This window comes from Bos taurus, chromosome 22, assembly GCF_002263795.3.
Source record: "Bos taurus isolate L1 Dominette 01449 registration number 42190680 breed Hereford chromosome 22, ARS-UCD2.0, whole genome shotgun sequence".
Lineage (NCBI taxonomy): Eukaryota > Metazoa > Chordata > Mammalia > Artiodactyla > Bovidae > Bos > Bos taurus.
The window spans coordinates 13,829,173-13,847,827 of record NC_037349.1 but is presented as its reverse complement, the minus strand read 5'-3'; the positions used below and the strand labels follow the sequence as shown (position 1 = coordinate 13,847,827).

General features: G+C 40.3%; 1 protein-coding gene across 6 annotated transcripts in view; it reads right to left on the bottom strand.

The window, feature by feature from the left end:
- Window positions 1-18,655, bottom strand: part of CTNNB1 (catenin beta 1) — a 48,759-nt gene continuing 30,104 nt past the window's right edge. For 2 of the 6 annotated variants that reach the window (XM_005222524.5, XM_024982935.2), the window contains exons 2-16: window positions 15,429-15,489; window positions 14,753-14,980; window positions 14,306-14,559; window positions 13,936-14,174; window positions 13,645-13,846; window positions 12,374-12,518; window positions 9,312-9,415; window positions 8,894-9,232; window positions 8,478-8,636; window positions 6,121-6,240; window positions 5,374-5,524; window positions 5,165-5,286; window positions 4,141-4,201; window positions 3,044-3,264; window positions 1,980-2,582 (exon numbers count right to left, since the gene is read on the bottom strand). In XM_005222524.5, coding sequence (XP_005222581.1) covers window positions 3,056-3,264; window positions 4,141-4,201; window positions 5,165-5,286; window positions 5,374-5,524; window positions 6,121-6,240; window positions 8,478-8,636; window positions 8,894-9,232; window positions 9,312-9,415; window positions 12,374-12,518; window positions 13,645-13,846; window positions 13,936-14,174; window positions 14,306-14,559; window positions 14,753-14,980; window positions 15,429-15,441 — 2,346 coding nt within the window. In that variant the 5' untranslated portion in view covers window positions 15,442-15,489 and the 3' untranslated portion in view covers window positions 1,980-2,582; window positions 3,044-3,055. Of the gene's footprint in view, window positions 1,458-1,979; window positions 3,265-4,140; window positions 4,202-5,164; window positions 5,287-5,373; window positions 5,525-6,120; window positions 6,241-8,477; window positions 8,637-8,893; window positions 9,233-9,311; window positions 9,416-12,373; window positions 12,519-13,644; window positions 13,847-13,935; window positions 14,175-14,305; window positions 14,560-14,752; window positions 14,981-15,428; window positions 15,490-18,655 lie in introns of those variants that run through there. The other 4 variants (XM_059879801.1, XM_059879803.1, XM_005222525.5 and 1 more) reach the window with 3 other exon arrangements.

Below are 18,655 nucleotides of genomic sequence, written 5' to 3'. Positions count from 1 at the left end.
TCAGGTCTCAAACACCTCCTCCAACATGGAAAAAGCTTTATTTTTCAGCTCAGTGGCGGTCACTACAATGGGATCAAACGTCCCATGCACCTCCATCTCCAGGTAATAAATCACTATTCTGATTTTTTTGGTAATTATTTTTTTGCTTTTTCATTTTACCATCTGTGGATGGTTTGCTTAAGATAGTTGACCCTTTTTTGTACCTATACGCTTCTACAACAAGCCTTGGTGACCTGCTTTTGCTTAGTATCAATCTGAGATATACCCATACTGTTAATGTTGTATTTTACTGCATTGTGGCTGTTCTCTTGCAATTACCAGACACATGGGCATCTGGTGTGGGCTTTTATACTTTGTTGATTATGGATTTTCTTCCTGCATTAACTTCAATTTTATCCAAATGGCTGCATACCTGTTCCACACTTTACTGAAAAGTCCCTTTTTCACATGACCTCCAGTGCTACCTTTCAAGTGTATTGTCTTCATCTTATTCTGCTCCCTTAGTGTACACTTCTATTCATGTGCCAATAACAGTAGTAACTCATTACTGACCACGTGATTTTTTTTCAGAAACTCAAAGCCACTCATGGCTGGCAATTTTTCTTTTGACTGGCTAAAAATTCTGTTGTTGCACTAACATTTTGTAGGTTATTACATTCAGTAGTTACACCTGACACATCTTTGGTCTTCTGATTTTTGTGAAATGTTGTCTTCAAACCATTTTTCTGCAGAAGCAAAGAAGCATTCTCCAGAATCTTGACTTTTCTTTTTTCTTTCTGTATTAACCTTCATATTAAGTTTCTACATGGAACTTCAAAACTATGATGATTTTAGGCAGAGCTCTGAAATATCTTCTGGTTTTAAAAAGTTCTTTAAATAAAACAGCCTGCTGTGGTTCTTGATGTTAGAGGCTGAGCTCACTACGGAGATCTTCACTCTGACCTGCAAACAGCTCGTGCGGTGCTGCCTTTGTTCTCTGTGTCACGCACTGGAAGCAGAACTGCCCCGTCACCAAATACACACACGTTTTCCCTCTCATCCCAATTAGACCACAGGGAAGAATTTATAAAGCTTTTATACAGGGTCCTCATCCAACAACAAGGAACTAAGTACATGTTTAAATACATAGTCAATTAGAAACGGCTCTCTCGGTACAAACACTTTCACTCTTTTTAAAGCCCCAAAACACAAGTTCTAACAGGTATACTGACTCTGCCCTCAGGGATGAACTAAAAACTTGTCAGACCTACCACCAGGATGACAGGCTCACCTGGCAGAGAGCAATGGAAGAAGGCCCATTCTAGTTCGCTCTGATTATGTTCAGATAAACATCGACAGGTAAAGCATCTTAATTATCAGTTCAAAGTGGAGTTGAAGGAATTCCCCGCTCCAAATGAGTCACACTTCTGTGAAGGTGCTTGAAGTCCAAATCCATGTGGGTAATTCTTCATTATTACCTTAAAGGAATGAGACCACGTGATGGAGTTTGGGGTTGGGGGTGGGAAGCTTATTTGGAGTTCAGAACCCCATGGACAGAGGAGCCTGGTGGGCTACAGTCCACAGGGTTGCAGAGAGTCAGACACAACTGACTAACACACTTTGTTCTATGTCGCGAAGAACGAGATGCCTTTGAACCATGAGGCCTCTAGTCACTCGGACAGAATTATATATATACCTGCAGCCAGGCTGAAGGAGTCTTGGCCATAGGCTGTAAGCCCAGAGTCCTTCAGTTAAAGATGGTGGACACTCTCCTCCTACACAGCTAAATGTGCAAAGCTAAAACATTTTGGTGCACTTTAAAAACCCAGGACCAGTGTAAAGAAATTTGACAGAACAATTCCATCTATTAGCAGTAAGGTTCTTCCACCATTACAACTTAAATTACGTCACTATCTGTTTACTCAGTTCAACTTCATCCTGAGGAAAACTTATTACCCTCACAGACCGCTTAATGACAAGGAAAAAAAGGTGACACAATCGAATGAATTAAAAGTTTAATTCTGAACCATTTTTATAACCGCATTTTCTCTTGAAGCATTGTATCACAGCAGGTTACAACAACTTTGGGATAAAAGGCAACTGGTAAACTGTCCAAAACAAGGTTCCAAATAACACCTCTTACTGACTTACCTACCCATACATATCCCAAATAAAGTTTTTGATCAAAAACGTGAAATAGATCCACCTGCTTATTTTAAGCATATTAAAAAGGAAACTAATTGGACCATTTCTATTTGTCTATTTTATACAAAAAGGCTACACAATGTTACACTTTATCAGATTACAATTAGAGTGATTATGAATTAGTGTTTCTACACCATTACTCGATTCTTAAAAATTAGAAATTGCTGTAGCAGTATTCACTATAACTTAACACTACGAGAGACTTAAAAAACTAACAGTTACTGCAAAAAAAAAAAAAAAAAGCTACTTCAAAGCAAGCAAAGTCAGTACCATTACAGATATTAAAAAAAAAAAATTTAACAAGCAAGGCTAGAGTTTGATAAATTCCATCTTGTGATCCATTCTTGTGCATTCTTCACTTCTTGAGTCACTCCCAAAATCCATTTGTATTGTAACTCCTCGACCAAAAAGGACCAGAACAAAAAGTTTACTTCAATTGTTCCCATAGGAAACTCAGCTTGGTTAGTGTGTCAGGCACTTTCTGAGATACCAGCCCACCCCTCGAGCCCTCTCAGCAACTCTACAGGCCAATCACAATGCAAGTTCAGACAATACAGCTGTATAAAGAGAGAAAGGCTGCTATTAATGTTTAAAACAGCAAATGTTACTCATCTGAGTATTAAGTTGCAAAAGCTGTGGCAAAAAACATTAAAGTTAATAACTTCCACACATGACCACCTAACAACCAGAAATCTGAGAACATTCAAATGTTCCAAGACATCTTTCAAAGTACGTATCTTTTTTTGTGGCAGATTTACAAATAGGCCTAAACCACTCCCACCCTACCAACCAAGTCTTTCTGAAGTTCTGTAGGCAGAGTAAAAGTATTTTACCCAAACTGGCTTGTTTAACTTCTTACCTAAAGGATGATTTACAGGTCAGTATCAAACCAGGCCAGCTGATTGCTGTCGCCCGGGGGCAGCCCATCCATGAGGTCCTGGGCATGCCCCAGATCTGGCAGCCCGTCAACTGGATAGTCAGCACCAGGGTGGTGGCCGCCCATCTCATGTTCCATCATGGGGTCCATCCCCAAGGCGTCCTGGCCGTACCCACCAGAGTGAAAAGAACGATAGCTGGGATCTGGGAGTTGGGGCAGTGACATGGTGGGTGAGGGGGGAGAGAGAGAGAGAGAAGACATGACGTGAGCACAGAGTTAGGGGGATCCCAGGATAGCAAATGTGTCAGAAAGCATTCCTTCTAGCCTCTCCACCTTCTTGCTTTCTTAAGCTGAGAAACTACCCAGTGTCAGGCCACACAAGGAGGCACACGGTCTGTTTCCACCAAAGGCAGATCAGCAGGTTCCAGTCCTGGACGTCTGGCCTTTTCCTGGGCAGAGACCGGTTGCTGAGCAGTGGCAACAGCTATGTATTTGTTATATAAAGTCTAGGTGATACCCACAGAAGTACTAAGAAAGCGTGCCACTTTCCTATGAAACCTTTGTATGTTTTTATCCAAAGGCTTAATATTTATATACCTGTCAAAGTAAGAAGCTTATGAGCTTTAAGTGTATTAACTAGGGAAAAACAGGTAAGATTGTAAGATAAACAGTATATACCCAAATTTGAATTACTTAGATTTTCAGAGTTTTCTGAAAAGCTATGTAAATACACATCCCAGATCTGAGTCTAGAATTATAGACACAGGTATTATATAAGGGTTCTCTGAACGAAAAATTGAATAGAAAGCCAGGCAACGTGTAACACACGTACTGCAGAGGTCTGGCAGCAGTGACACACATTTACTGGTATGATCCAGTGCTTGCTTGGTGTGTGGCTGAGAATTCCCTGTGCACAAATAAAGAAATTACTGCTGACTCTAGAATTTAAGAACTGCCTTTAATTGCTACCACTACTTTCCTGCCAACAGGTCCTCCCAAGACAAGCAAAACAGCTCTTCTGACAAAGCTCTGGACCTTTAGCTTGATCTGGAGATAATCAAGAAATATGAGATACATACCATCCTGGCGATATCCAAGAGGTTCTCCCTGGGCACCAATATCAAGTCCAAGATCAGCAGTCTAGATGAACAGGTACAGGCAAGGAAGCAAAATGGAAATTCTCAACTCAAAGGATACTCTGATATTTTGAAAACATACTTATTCTCAGATTACAAAAGGAATAAAGAACTCAAAACACTGTAGAACTACTTACAAAGTGCAGAATTACTTCAAAATACAGATGTACACAATCACAGAAATGCTTTGTAATTTATTCTTTCTGCAAATATATTACCAAGTACTTATTAAGTGCTAGAAATATAACAGGAAACAAAATAGGTGTTTTGTTTCTACCCTCAATAGGAGTTGCTGACAGGGTGTGTTATGAAAAGATCCCTAGAGCCTGCACAGCTAGAAGAACTAAGTTGCCATTAACTGTGTGGAACAGGTCTGGAGAAAGGGCTGGGTGAGGATGTTCAGAGCTCAAGTTGGAATGGTTGAGATTATCTATTCAACAGCCAATTAATATATTACTATTACTGTTTAGCAGTTTGCTTCTCTTTTCCTAACAGTATATAGCCTCTCTCTTTATAATCCACCTTATGATTATGTACAATGACTGTATCAACTTTCAGGGTGGTTTTGACTATTTCAATTTGTATCAAGGACAAATACTGAACAAATTAATAGAAATTCAAGTAGAAAAGTAGGTGAAAAACAGTATTTTTTAAAAGTACTGATAAACTGACCTCCAACTAACAACGTTTAATCGACTGCCCCTTTCCTAACAACTTTCAAAAGTGTTTTTTAATCTGTTAACTTTTTCATCTATCTCCCTTACAAATTCTAACTTGTTTGTTCTAAACAGGCTGTATAAAGCTGTAGTTTTTCCTTACAGCAGTTGCTAAGCTAGTGTAAAGAATGAATATTCAAGCCAAGGACATAGTCAATGCAAATGAATGTGCACCAAGTCGTTCGAGAGGAAACCATAAACTGCCTTGGTGCTCTAGCGAACCATCAAATAAACGTGCTCACACTGCCTACCTCATTCCAAGCCATTGGCTCCGTTCTGAAGAGAGAACTGGTCAGCTCAACCGAAAGCCGTTTCTTATAATCCTGTGGCTTGTCCTCAGACATTCGGAACAAAACAGCAGCTGCATATGTTGCTGGGAGAGGAAGGAAAAATGGTCTTTGAGGAAAAGCTGAGGCTTCAGTGTACACAAGCTAAAGGCTCTGATTCCTTTCCTACTTACCCACACCTTCATTCCTAGAATGAAGTAATTCTGTCAGAGGAGCTGTGGCTCCCTCGGCTTCAATAGCTTCTGCAGCTTCCTTGTCCTGAGCAAGTTCACAGAGGACCCCTGCAGCTACTCTTTGGATATTTTCAATAGGAGAATAAAGCAGCTGAGGAGAAAACACACATGAAACCTAATCAAATCCAAAGGTAAAACATGGCGAGCACCCCACTGTGGTATCTGCACCACTTGTATTAAATAGGAAGCCTGCATTAAATCATACACTCTTGAGTTTATGTTCGTGAGTGTTTGATGCTTAGCAGCAATGGTTTTCTGGAGCATTTTTAGCTCAAGCCTCTTCTCCTGAGTATTATTCAAATTAAGATTTGGAAAACCCAGAGGTGACGAGGGGTTTGTGCTGCAGTAGCCCAGGCAGCTTCCATCCCTTCTAACCGAGCACACCTGAAAGCAGAGTGGAACCCTCCTCCTCCTGAGGCTCTAGTCCCAGTGCTTCTCCCTCTCTACTTCCCAAGAAAAATGAAGGGTGTTTTCATAAATGGATTCAACTAAAAGGACATGACACACTTTCTATTTTTTGTACTTGAAAAATAGCATGAGCAGCACAGCCATTTTATAAACGGTGATAGTAGATGAAATAATATCTACTATTTTGGCCCCTAATTTCCTTATACTTTGCTTATCTTTAAAATCCTGAAATTTTACTGACATACAGATTCTAGAACACCTCACTTAAAACAAACATACCTGCACAAACAATGGAATGGTATTTAGTCCTCTGATAACGATTCGGTTGTGAACATCCCGAGCTAGGATGTGAAGGGCTCCAGTACAACCTTCAACTATTTCTTCCATGCGGACTCCCTCCTACCAAAAGAAACATCGTTAATAGGGGATTGTGCTCTCTAAAGTTTATATGCTTGAAAGGCTTTCCTGTTCTGAGTAGTAATCACTAGTTATTCACCAGAATTTGCGAGTAAGTTCAGGAATGAAGATGGATCCACTAATTGAGGGTCACTTTGTGAAAGTGGCCTCTTGTCAGCACTAATTCCAAGCAGCACCTCCAAAACTGTGCACGGCAAAGCACAGCTTCAATGTACCTCTGACTCCCAAAGATCACTCTCTTCCCAACAAGGCACCCAGCACTCTGGGTAAAGGGAAGAAAGCAGACACCAAGATGGGAAAGTGATGTGCACACACTGTCAGTGTTTTCCTTCAGGTACTCCCTAGATCTTTGTATACCTATGTGTATTTGGTGAAAATTTAGCAAAGTTTTACCACCTACTGCTAAAAGTCTACCAAGTTGGCAGGAGAAAATCCACTCACCTCCTCCAAGACTACTCAACTGATAGCCTATAATATGGGATAAGGAAATTAGCTTTTGCAAAACATAGCTACAGTCTGCTTTCCCTCTTTCTGAGTTTTAAGAAAGGTTATAACTTTGCTACAACTTTTATATCCAACTTTACTTTTATTATAACACAAAAGCTCCTTTCTTCCCAGAGAAGAGATTAAAAGGTACCCTTTGCATTCTGTTAAGCCACCTCATGGAGACTGGCCGATATCCAAAGTACTGAGTGGAGAAAGCCCAAGCGCCCTATGAGTGCATCCTAATCGTAACTAGCGACGTCTCAAGATCTATCGTGTAAAGTCTTGTTCTCTAACCTGATTAAGTAAGAGACTCTGAGTCTTAAAACACATGCTGGGGAATCATAAGTATCTTTACTTAATAATGAAGCTACTTTTAAGACTGAAAACTTGACATCAAAGTTTCAGACTATTAAAAATTTCAGGCTAAGATTACAAGTAAAGATCCCAGAAATACTACCACGTATTCTTGTTGATATTCTTGTAAGTCCATGGAAACAGTTTAAACCACTCTTGGAAGAGACAGTAAAAGATGTGTTAAATATTTATAGGTATCTACAAACAATAAATGCTGGAGAGGATATGGAGAAAAGGGAATCTTCCTGCACGGTTTGTGGAAACATAAATTGATACAACCATTGTGGAAAAGAGTATGGAGATTCATTTTTTTTATTTATTTATTTAATTTTTTTTTGGAGATTCATTTTAAAAATATGAGTATTACTACCATATGACCCAGCAATCCCACTACTGGGCATATACCCCGAAAAAACCATAATTCAAAAGGACACTTGTATCCCAATGTTCATAGAAGCACTATTTACAACAGCCAGGACATGCAAGCAACCTAGATGTCCATCAATAGATGAATGGATAAAACAGCTGTGGTAGACATATACGGTGAAATAGTAGCCTTAAAAGGAATGAAACTGAATCAGTTGTAGTGAGGTGGATGAACCTAGAGTCTGTCATACAGAGTGAAAGAAGTCAGAAAGAGAAAAACATCGTATATTAATGCATATATAGAATCTAGAAAAGTGGTACTGATGAACGTATCTGCAGGGCAAGAACAGAGGTAGAGAAGAACTGGTGGACCTAACGGGAAGGAGCAGGTGGGATGAACTGAGAAAGTAGCACTGAAGTATATACGCTACCACATGTAAAACAGCTAACTAGTGGGAAGATGCCTGAATACCATAGGGAGCTCAGCCTGAGGGCTGGGGATGAGGGGGCTCAAGAGGGAGGGGATGTGGGTATACTCATAGCTGATCCATGCTACTGGACAACAGAAATCACCACAACATTGTACAGAAATTATACTCCCATTAAAAATAAATTTTTAACAATGTATGTTTATAGGTAGAACTGCAGTGGGGGATAACAGGCTCTGAAATCAGACAGACTTGGATTCAAATTAATGCCTCTGCTACTTCGGACAGGTGAACCTTTTGTATGGACAAGATGAGACCCCATAGCAGTAAATCACACCCTACACTCCCTTTGTAAGATTGAGGAGGCAGCGATGTGAAGGATATGTCAAGGGAGGTATCACCAGGGGCCATGTTACTCCTTTCATTCTCCGCAGCCACAGAGACATGGTGGTTCTTTAAGCCAGTAGCAAGCAGCCCTTCAGGAAGCTAGAGAATGGAGGAAGCCAATGACTGAAGTAGTTCAGGAGCCTATGGATTTATGCATTCCTTTTAAAAGGCCAGGGGTCACTACTAAGATTTACCTACCACAAACTGCTGCTGTGTTCCACCCATAGATGTACGACGCTGGGTATCCTGATGTGCACGAACCAGCAACTGAACTAGTCGTGGAATGGCACCCTGCTCACGCAAAGGTGCATGATTTGCTGGACAAAGGGCAAGATTTCGAATCAATCCAACAGTAGCCTGCAGATAAGAAGAAAGAATAAAGAACTGGCATACAACAAAATCATGTTCTTAGTCTAAAATGCCTACCACACTGCATCTGTCACCATCACCTGGAAGTAAACTGACGACACAACACTTCACCCCCACCCTCATCCCACCCATACTTCCTATTTACAGCTCCTTGTCAGCCAGTCCCCAGTGCAGAGACGGGCTGCTAGTCATAGTCGGAAGTAGTCTGTTTTCAATTCTGCAACCTTCAACGTTTGACAGTTTACCTTGATCAGAGGCCAGTGGGATGGTGGATGTAGGAGTTTAACCACCACAGGTAGCCCGTAGTGAAGGCGAACAGCGTTCTGGGCCATCTCAGCCTCCTGGTGCCGGCTGGTCAGATGACGAAGGGCACAGATGGCAGGCTCAGTGATGTCTTCCCTGTCCCCAGCACGGAGGACCGTGCGCACAAGGGCCTCTATGCCACCCACTTGGCACACCATCATCTTGTTCTTATAATTATTGCAAGTGAGATTAGAAAGAATTCCAGCTGCACAGGTGACCACATTGATATCATCTGAGCCCAGAAGCTGAACAAGAGTCCCAAGAAGACCTTCCATCCCTTCCTGTGGAGATGAAAACAGACACTCAGTACATATTCAGCTTGACACTTACCAGTAAGGCACCAATTTACTCTGAATGTACCTGTTTAGTTGCAGCATCTGAAAGATTCCTTAGAGTCCAAAGGCAGTTCTGAACAAGGCGCTGACTTGGATCTGTCAGGTGAAGTCCTAAAGCTTGCATTCCACCTAAAAAGATTAAAAAGCATCTAAGGTGATGGCCATTAGCTCACAATTTCTATCAGTACTAAGTGTCTTCTTTAGTCTCAGAGGGTATCCTTCTTTGTTGCCAAAGCGTATCCCCTCCATCTAAGTCCTTTATTTTCTTTCATTTTCTAGAATGCTGCTCAGTTTCCCTCTTTTCTAGTTCACCTCAGCTAGTGACAACTTGTGTTATGCATCTATTGTTTCTTCCCTGTGTGGAAAAGCCATCATTATCTCCACAGTCTCCCTGTAAGTAATAGTCCTATTACTTATTTCCTTTCATCCAGTCATTTCAAGATTATTTAATACCAGGCCCTGTTTTGCACTGGAGCTGTATCAGTGAGGCAAACAGTCTAAAAATCATACTTTCATAGAGCTTGTGGTCTAGTTGCAAGCACAAAATAAACAAATATACTATTAGAAAGCTAAAACTATATGTCAAATGGTGTTAGTGTACAAACAACAAAGACAAAAGAGGGGGCTACAATTTAAAGTAGGGTAACCAGGACACCTGACTGTGAAGGTGCCATCCGAGCAAATCCCTGAAGGAGCTAATGTAAACTCACAGGGTGGAAACAGTCTAAAAAGGCAGCACCAGAATGCTTACTCTGGGGACTGTATTAAAGGCAAAAGATGCTCTTCAAAGATTCACAACCTCCTATTGTTTAGGACCCTAATGAAGGACGTTTACACTGTAGAGGAGTCTAAATGGAAGCTCGATTCCCCACACACTGGCTAGCTTAACTTCACCATCTCTCTCCCATTGAAATCACTTCTAAATGCAGTGGGATATGCTTTCCCTTGTCTCCTTGTTTATCTTTTCAGATCTGTTTTATTTCCTCAATTAGGTTAGGTCAGCCATGCAATGCTATGCATGCTAAGTCACTTGAGTTGTGTCCAACTCTTTGCAACTCTATGAACTGTAGCCCACCAGGCTCCTCCATCCATGGAATTCCCCAGGCAAGAATACTGGAGTAGGCTGCCATTTCCTTCTTCAGGGGATCTTCCCCACTCAGGAATCGAACCTGTGTCTCATGTCTCCTGCACTGGCGGGCAGGTTCTTTACCCAAATGCAGTGGGATGTAGTTCCCTTGTCTCCTTGTTTATCTTTTCAGGTCTGTTTTATTTCCTCAATTAGACTGGGTCAACTTGCTGCTATTCTCACACACTTTGTACTTTTCCTTCACAGCATTTTCCACAGCTATAATGGAGCCCACCACTCAGACCAGACCCTCCCTATCTGGTGCCTTCCTCATAGTAGCTCCAGCTGCTAACAGAGTGCACAAGGCTGATGCTCAGTAGTTTCAAAACGACTTGGTTCCTGTCTCCCTTCTCTCCCTCTACTAGAACCATCAACTCTAAGAGAGTGGATCTTAATTCCAGATGCCTCTCAGAACTGCCTGCAGAGACTTAAACACACACATATTCTGATTGAGCAAGCCCAGGGTGAAGATGGCTTTGAGGCAGCCCCCTGACTTCCCTACAGCCCTTACCCGCATCCACTAAGAAAGGAACTCCCTAATCTCTGTCCCCACCCAGTCTTCCCTAGCATTCCAGAAGCAAACATTTCCAGCTACCTACTGACCTTTTAGTCACTTCACAGATATCAACTCCCTAAATAACATTCATCCTTTGCTACATATTTTTAATATCAAATGATTTCATTCCTAAAAGTGTGTAACACATCCCAGAAGCCTGGTCTGCTTGCCTTTGGTCAAACTGTCACATGATGCTAATATTAATATTCCAAACACCTCACTGTGATGCTGTAGCCAACAACAGCTTCTCATTATAAGATAAAGACTGAATTCTTTAGCATAACCTTCAGGAACCCTTTAGGATTTGCACTTCATCTCAAATGGACCTAAGCATTCAACACCTGTGTTTCCAAAGCTGCAATAAAGCACGAATAAACATCATCCAGGGACCTAGAAAGTCTGGCACAACACAGGCCTGCCTGGCTCTGGCCCATCACCGTCATCCTGAGCTATTCATCCCACTACTCACTAGGTTCTAGTTACACAGACTTCCTCTTCAGCACCTAGAACGCAGCGATTTCTTTCCTACCTTTAGGACCATCTGGATTGCACTTACTCCTTACTTCTCATACACATGAAGCCTTCTCATTCTGTGATTTCATTTAACGTCCGCCTCTTACAGAAGGACATTCCTGCCCCATTAACTCTGTATCACTATTTGCTGTTCATTTCTCTCGTAACACATTCCAGTTTGTAATCACCCCATCTTTTTGCATATTTCTGTCTCCTTCACCAGCCTGATTTTATTATACAAGAATAAATACGGGGACCATACCTATTTTGTTGCCCACTGCATACCAGCTTGAAACACAGGGGCTGAATATTTTCAGAATAAATGAGCATCAGAATAACCTGGGAAATTTTTTTTAATTTAATTTGAGGCTAATTAACTTTACAATATTATAGTGGTTTTCACCATATACTGACATGAATCAGCCATGGGTGCACATGTGTTCCCCATCCTGAAACCCCTCCCACCTCCCTCCCCAATGGGAAACTTCTTATAATCGAGATTCCTAGGCCTCCAGTCCCATGCATTTCCAGCTATTATTGACTCTCTTGTCACTTCAATACTCCAGGAATTCTGATTAAGTAAGCCTAAAAATCTGTATTTTTTTTTAAACAAATACATTTCAGGTATTTCTGGAATAGCTGTTATCAAGCCTATTATCAGCCATTGTTTTTGGTAATATGATCTCTGCCTGAACTAGGCTTGAACAGCACCAAAGAAGGTGTCAAGCAGAACACGTCCTTTGTCTGAATGCAACTTTGGCTTCAAGCTGAATACAACCATTACTTTCAGCCTGTGAAGGTCAGTTTGATCACCCTTTTCCTAAGAAAGGCAATCTAATGAGAACTACATATGCTGCACGCATGAGAACTCAGAATAGCCAAGTACACTTACCAGCTTCTACAATAGCCGGCTTGTTACTGGAGCAGACAGACAGCACCTTCAGCACTCTGCTTGTGGTCCACAGTAGCTTCTCATAAGTGTAGGTCCTCATTATATTCACTAGAGCTTGAGGTCCACCACTAGCCAGGATGATGAGCTAGAAAGATGTGTATATATTGTTAATCATGGAATCTTGATCAAATGCCCGAGAAAAGCCTTTATTACCAACTGACTTTATTATACAAGAATCTCAGCAGCGTAGTGACATAAATGTACACCTGGTCGTCATTAACTAGACCCCCAGACTGGGGTCATATTTAAGCCCTGCTGCTACAAAATTTCACTCACATTCGTGTACCTCAGTTCTCCCAAAAATATATAAACTGGCCCAGTATTATTCTTCCCACACTGATCATAGTAAAAGGAAAAAAAAACAAAATCCATGTTGTTGTGAACAGTAATGCCCAGATATGAAAGTTATGTCACGGCTGATTTGTTGCATGGAAATCTGAACCAGAATGGGCACTTATTAATAAACATTCCTAATATATGCTTTGTCTCTTTGCCTTTCCTCATCATATCCACCTCAAAAAGAGACAGCATTAAATATTTATCCCCACCTTTCCTTCCCTGCATACCCCACCTCCTGACTCTACCCCGATTTCCAAAGACAAATCTTTTCACTGTGTGCTTCTGCTAAGAACTGTTTCCCATTATTCTTTTAACATGTTCCACTAAGCCCTGCAGGATCTGCCCTATCTCAACAGTCTTATCTCACACCCCTTCTCTTCCTTACTCTCTGTATTTCCTGAATTTCCAAACCTCATCTGGTCCTCCCTCCCTCAGGAGAACTGTCACAGATGCCATTTCCTCTCCCTAACCTTCATTCACCTTAGTCAATCCCTTTTCATCCATGAGCTGAACTCATCCATCACTTTCTCCAAGAAATCTGCATAAACCCTCAAAAAAGGGTCTGGTTCATTTACATGCTCTCATATAGCCCTTCTACTTCCTCCTAAAACTTGAACTAAATAAAGCAGCTTATTATTTCAATGTCTCTCTTCCACCCGACAATGAAAGCTTTAAGAACAGCCTGCATGCTATGTCCCTATCACCTAGTACAGTGTACACACCAACTCAAACAGTAAAACAGAGATGTCCAACTTCTCTGAGATACATACAGAGTATAAGGCATACAATAAATCTGCAAAAATCTGTAGAAGGACATGACACTGGGGGTCTCCAAGGCTCCGTGACAACCACATTCAGAATAATTCTTTTACCTTGCTTTCTTGATTGCCATAAGCTAGAATCTGAAGACAATCTGTTGTAATAGCCAAGAATTTAACATTCGTTTTGTTGAGCAAGGCAACCATTTTCTGCAGCCCGCCAGCTAAACGCACGGCCATTTTAGCTCCTTCCTGATGCAATAAAAGGTTGTGGAGAGTTGTAATGGCATAAAACAATACAGAATCCACTGGTGAACTGGGAAGAAGGAAAAAAGTCTCATCAGAAATGGTGTGATTGCACTCTCCTCCTCCTGAGCTTGGAGCATTCTGACCATGTTTTCTTACCCGAGCATCTTCACCAGGGCAGGAATGCCCCCAGATTTAAAGATGGCCAGCAAGCCCTCACGATGGTGGGAAAGATTGTGCAAGGTCCCAGCAGTGCAGCGAGCTGTCTCCACGTCATTTGTGTTCTGCATGGTGCGTACGATAGCAGACACCATCTGAGGAGAACGCATGATGGCGTGTCTCGAAGCTTCCTTTTTAGAAAGCTGATGGACCATAACTGCAGCCTTATTAACCACCACCTATAATATACAAGAATTAAGAAACATTAGTTTTCAGTTTTCAAATACTGAAGTAAGGTACACATTTTAAGACTATTTCCTTGGGAGTTTCCTTCAAAGCAGATTAAAAAGTTGGCCATGTCTCTACTTACCTGGTCCTCATCATTCAGCAGTTTTGTCAATTCAGGGATTGCACGTGTGGCAAGTTCTGCATCATCTTGATAGTTAATTAAGTTTACAACTGCATGTTTCAGCATCTGTGATGGTTCAGCCAGACGCTGGACGTTAGTGGGATGAGCGGCATCAAACTGTGTAGATGGGATCTGCATGCCCTCATCTAGCGTCTCAGGGAACATAGCAGCTCTCACCCTCTGAGCTCGAGTCATTGCATACTGTCCATCAATATCTGGAAAAGGTGAATTCAACAGTCAGATCTCCATAGCTCAGCATTAACCCCAACAGTCAAGCTGATGCTGCAATCACTCCCTTTTCTTTACCACGCTGTTTTATTTAAGCTGTTGCATGCTAACTTTTATAAGAGTAACTATGCAGTTCTCAAAACTGCACTCTAACTTTGAGTAAGGTAATAATATTCTTACCAGCTACTTGTTCTTGAGTGAAGGACTGAGAAAACCCCTGTTCCCACTCATACAGGACTTGGGTGGTATCCACATCCTCTTCCTCAGGATTGCCTTTACCGCTCAGAGAAGGAGCTGTGGTGGTGGCACCAGAATGGATTCCAGAGTCCAGGTAAGACTGCTGCTGCCAGTGACTGACGGCTGCTTTTCTGTCTGGCTCCATGGCCATGTCCAGCTCCATCAAATCAGCTATAAAAAAAAAAAAAAATCAAACAGCATCAATATTACTACCAGGAAAATATTATCTCAATTTGAAAATAAAAATCTGTGATATGACCCACTGAAATCTTTTCAGAAATAAAGTCTGAAAGACAGCGAAGGATAACAGAATGATGGCCATCAGATCAGCTCAGGGATGAAAAATCTATACTCTTAGGAGACCACCTAACAGTTACTCACTGAATCAGTGAAGAATGGTACTGCATCCAGGCTCCAGAAGCAGTCATCCAGACTAGATTCCTGCTGGTGGCTTGTTTGCTATTTCACCAAGCCATTAGGAGAAGTGGGCAGAAAATGGAGCAAAAGGTAGCCTGACAAGTAAGCAGGGAGAGAGGAAAGCAGGGGAATCTGAGCCAGACTGGGTTAATGGCAACGAAGCAGAGCCCCAGTTTCAGTAACTGAAGACTACAATACAAACCTTGGGTAGCCATTGTCCACGCAAGATTTTCAAAAAGGTAGTATGGTGTACTTCAGAGACCCTAAAAGAGTTAATCAAAGTCATTAGTATTTAAAATTGTTTACTTTAATACTTATAAGTCACTAGGATAGTCTGTCAAACATCACGGACTACATCCACAAAAAGCCCCAAATCCTCTTTTACCATGTGATATAGTGAAACACAGACATTATGATCTCCTCTACATACTTCAACCACAGCTCTATCACTGCCAAACTTTTAAGTTTTCACTTAAACTGTAATAAGCACCTCTTTTTCAGTATAAATACAAAGAAAGTATAAGCACTCTAGTAATGAAAGCCAGGGGGGAAAGGCTATTCAAAATCAACCCTTCCTTGGGTTTCAAAAGTCCTCTCCTCTCCCTTTTTAACTTCTTTCACAAAAAAAAAAATCATAGGTCATCTTTGGACAACAGAGGTCCAATGGGATTTTTAAAACACCAAATTTCACTGAACAAGTCAACTGTTACTGTCTCCTGATATAATACAATGTCATCTAAAATAGCATCATAAAGCAGACTGCGGTGACTGGATCAGAACACATTTCAGATGGTTTACTAAGAAGTAACATTACTTTTCAAATTAGTCTGTAACACAAAATTAGAAGCACCATTTTCTAAACTTTTCTAAGTTCAAATTTATAGCAACAATTTATTATAAACACAAGTATTACTGTCTGGAATACTTTCATCAATATAAAAATCATTCACATATATATTAAAAATCTTAGCATCTAATTTTATGTTTGCATTTTGGCTTTTTTGTGTAATATTCAGGAAAATGCTGAATTACGCAGCTATTTGCAAATGAGACCAGTTTAAGAGCTCATGGTCTCCAGATATTCCTAACAAAATTTCCTTCATTACAAAGTCTGTCCCTTAACAAGTTCACTTTGTACTACAAATTAAATATTAGATGTAAATTACCAATGTGGACTAGATATTTAAATGTGAACTGTGTTTTTTATCAATGTACAAAAAGTTTAAATGTGTTTAATGCAGTTGGAAACTTACTTTAAAGTCCTATTTTCTGTCTTAGGTAAAGGAAGTATGTGTTGATTATCCTGGAATTGCTCTTCCAAAACTGGATTTTTATAACCACAAAGATCACTTGACACCTAAAGGTGACAAGAGCTGTGGATACAATTATTTTTATCATCCACAGTAGAAACAATCGACAGTTTACTTAGAAGGCAAAATGAAGGTCAGAAATTAACAAAGTTATTCCTGTCAATAAGAAACCTATATTTTAAAATCAAGTACTAAGCAGGATTATGTGTTCCATGTTTCCATTCAATAGGATGGGACTGGGGTGTAGAAACTTGCATTTTTAATGAACATTCTAGTATGCAGAAAGCAATCTGTAAACCACATGGTAAGAAATACAATGATGGAAGAAACCTAGGTTCTTTGTCCACTTCTGGCTGTATTTTAGCTCCTTATCTTTTGCCTATCTGAGACTGGTTATTTAACCATTTCTTTCCCACCCCTTGGAAAAAATGGGTTCCCCATTCTAGCTCCCAATATATTACTAGGGAAGGGGACTTATATGTTCCACACTGAGCTCCTCCTCTGGCCAATGCCACAGGGCTCAGAAACCAACTACTCAAATCTACAGTTGCCACAGTTTAAGAAGTGCTTTGATATATCTGGCATTAAGAAAAAACATTTTATAGTGTTTTTTTTCTTGATACAAAAGCAAAACATATTAGCCGTGTTACTGGGTAAAATGTATGTGGGCTGACCTAGTAACCTGACCATGATTTCCAATGTCATTATGGAAAAGACATTTTCATGTCTTTGTTCCAAACTTACAATATATGAGTTTGTATGTTGGAGACTTCTTAGTACAATTTTATTCTAGCACTTTCAAACTTACACAGTATGCAACACACATAAACATTATTTTTACTCTTTATGGCAGCCCTCTGAAGTGTGGGAGGCCAAGTGTCAATCAGAAAGTAGAGAAGTAAAAAGTAGAAGTAGGAATGAAAACAAGTATATACATAAGCAGCAGTATATACTAATTCACCCTCACACTATTCTTCAGACAAATCTAGACTTACCTAAAACCTGAGAATCTTTACTAAACAACTGAATATACTGACCAGAAAACTAGGGCAGAATCTTGCCTCAACAAAAAGCTTTCCTTATTCTTCCTCTAGGCAGAGCTTTCAGCCAAGGGTTGGCTTGCCTCCACTACACCCTGCCAATCATTAAGGGCCTAGAGTGCCTAATCAACTAAGGCTTAGCAAAGACTTCCTGAAAAAAAGACTCCAGAGAAACAGAACTTCAGAACTTTAAAACTGGCGTAAAGTGGGGAGGGAAACAATGTTTCACTTTATTACCCTCATAAAGATGGCAGAGAATAAATAAGAATGAAAAGTTCAGGGAGAGCGGATACATGTACATGCAATGGCTGAGTCCCTTTGCTGTCCACATGAAACTATCACGACATTGTTAATTGGCTATATTCAAATATAAAATTAAAAAAAAAATTTAAGTTCAGTAAAAAACTGAAATTGTGAAAAACTATAGAGCATAAAGGAAAAACACAGAATATAAGGAAAGAAGCAAGAGAATCAACTTGGGATCAAGGCTTCAACTGACATGCACTTCAAAAAGAAATATGAGAAAGAAAAATGGGGAAAAGCCCACTGTGTACCGATCAAGATAAAGGGAGTATGATGCTTTTCAAAAAGAAAAAAATGAAGTACTAAATGTTCCTAGATGCAAGTGACCTCTAACTATAGCCTACATTTAGAATGCTTCATTTCCTGCCAGCTTTATCACCACCAAGAGTGCTCTGACAAAGAAAGAGGGTGCCAGGGGATCACCAACTTACCCAGTCTAATGGCGTAGTGGACACACGCATTCTTTTTTTTATTTTTCTCTTTTTGCTTAATATATGTTCTTTTTCTAACGATACATTTTATAAAGAACATCTCAAAATTCATCTTATATCTAATACATATAATTTCAATCTAAGGATAAAGTTCATTCTGAACCATACCTTATTCAAAGTATTACTATTGAATACTTAGCAATCTGATAAGTACTGAATTACTTATTGATTCAATACTTCAACTGAATTTTTTCTTCAGTTTTTCTAACAAGGGCACCTAAGCATGCTAGGTTTTTCTTTTTTTTATTATCAAGATTTTCAAATATGCACTAAGGCAGACCCAAC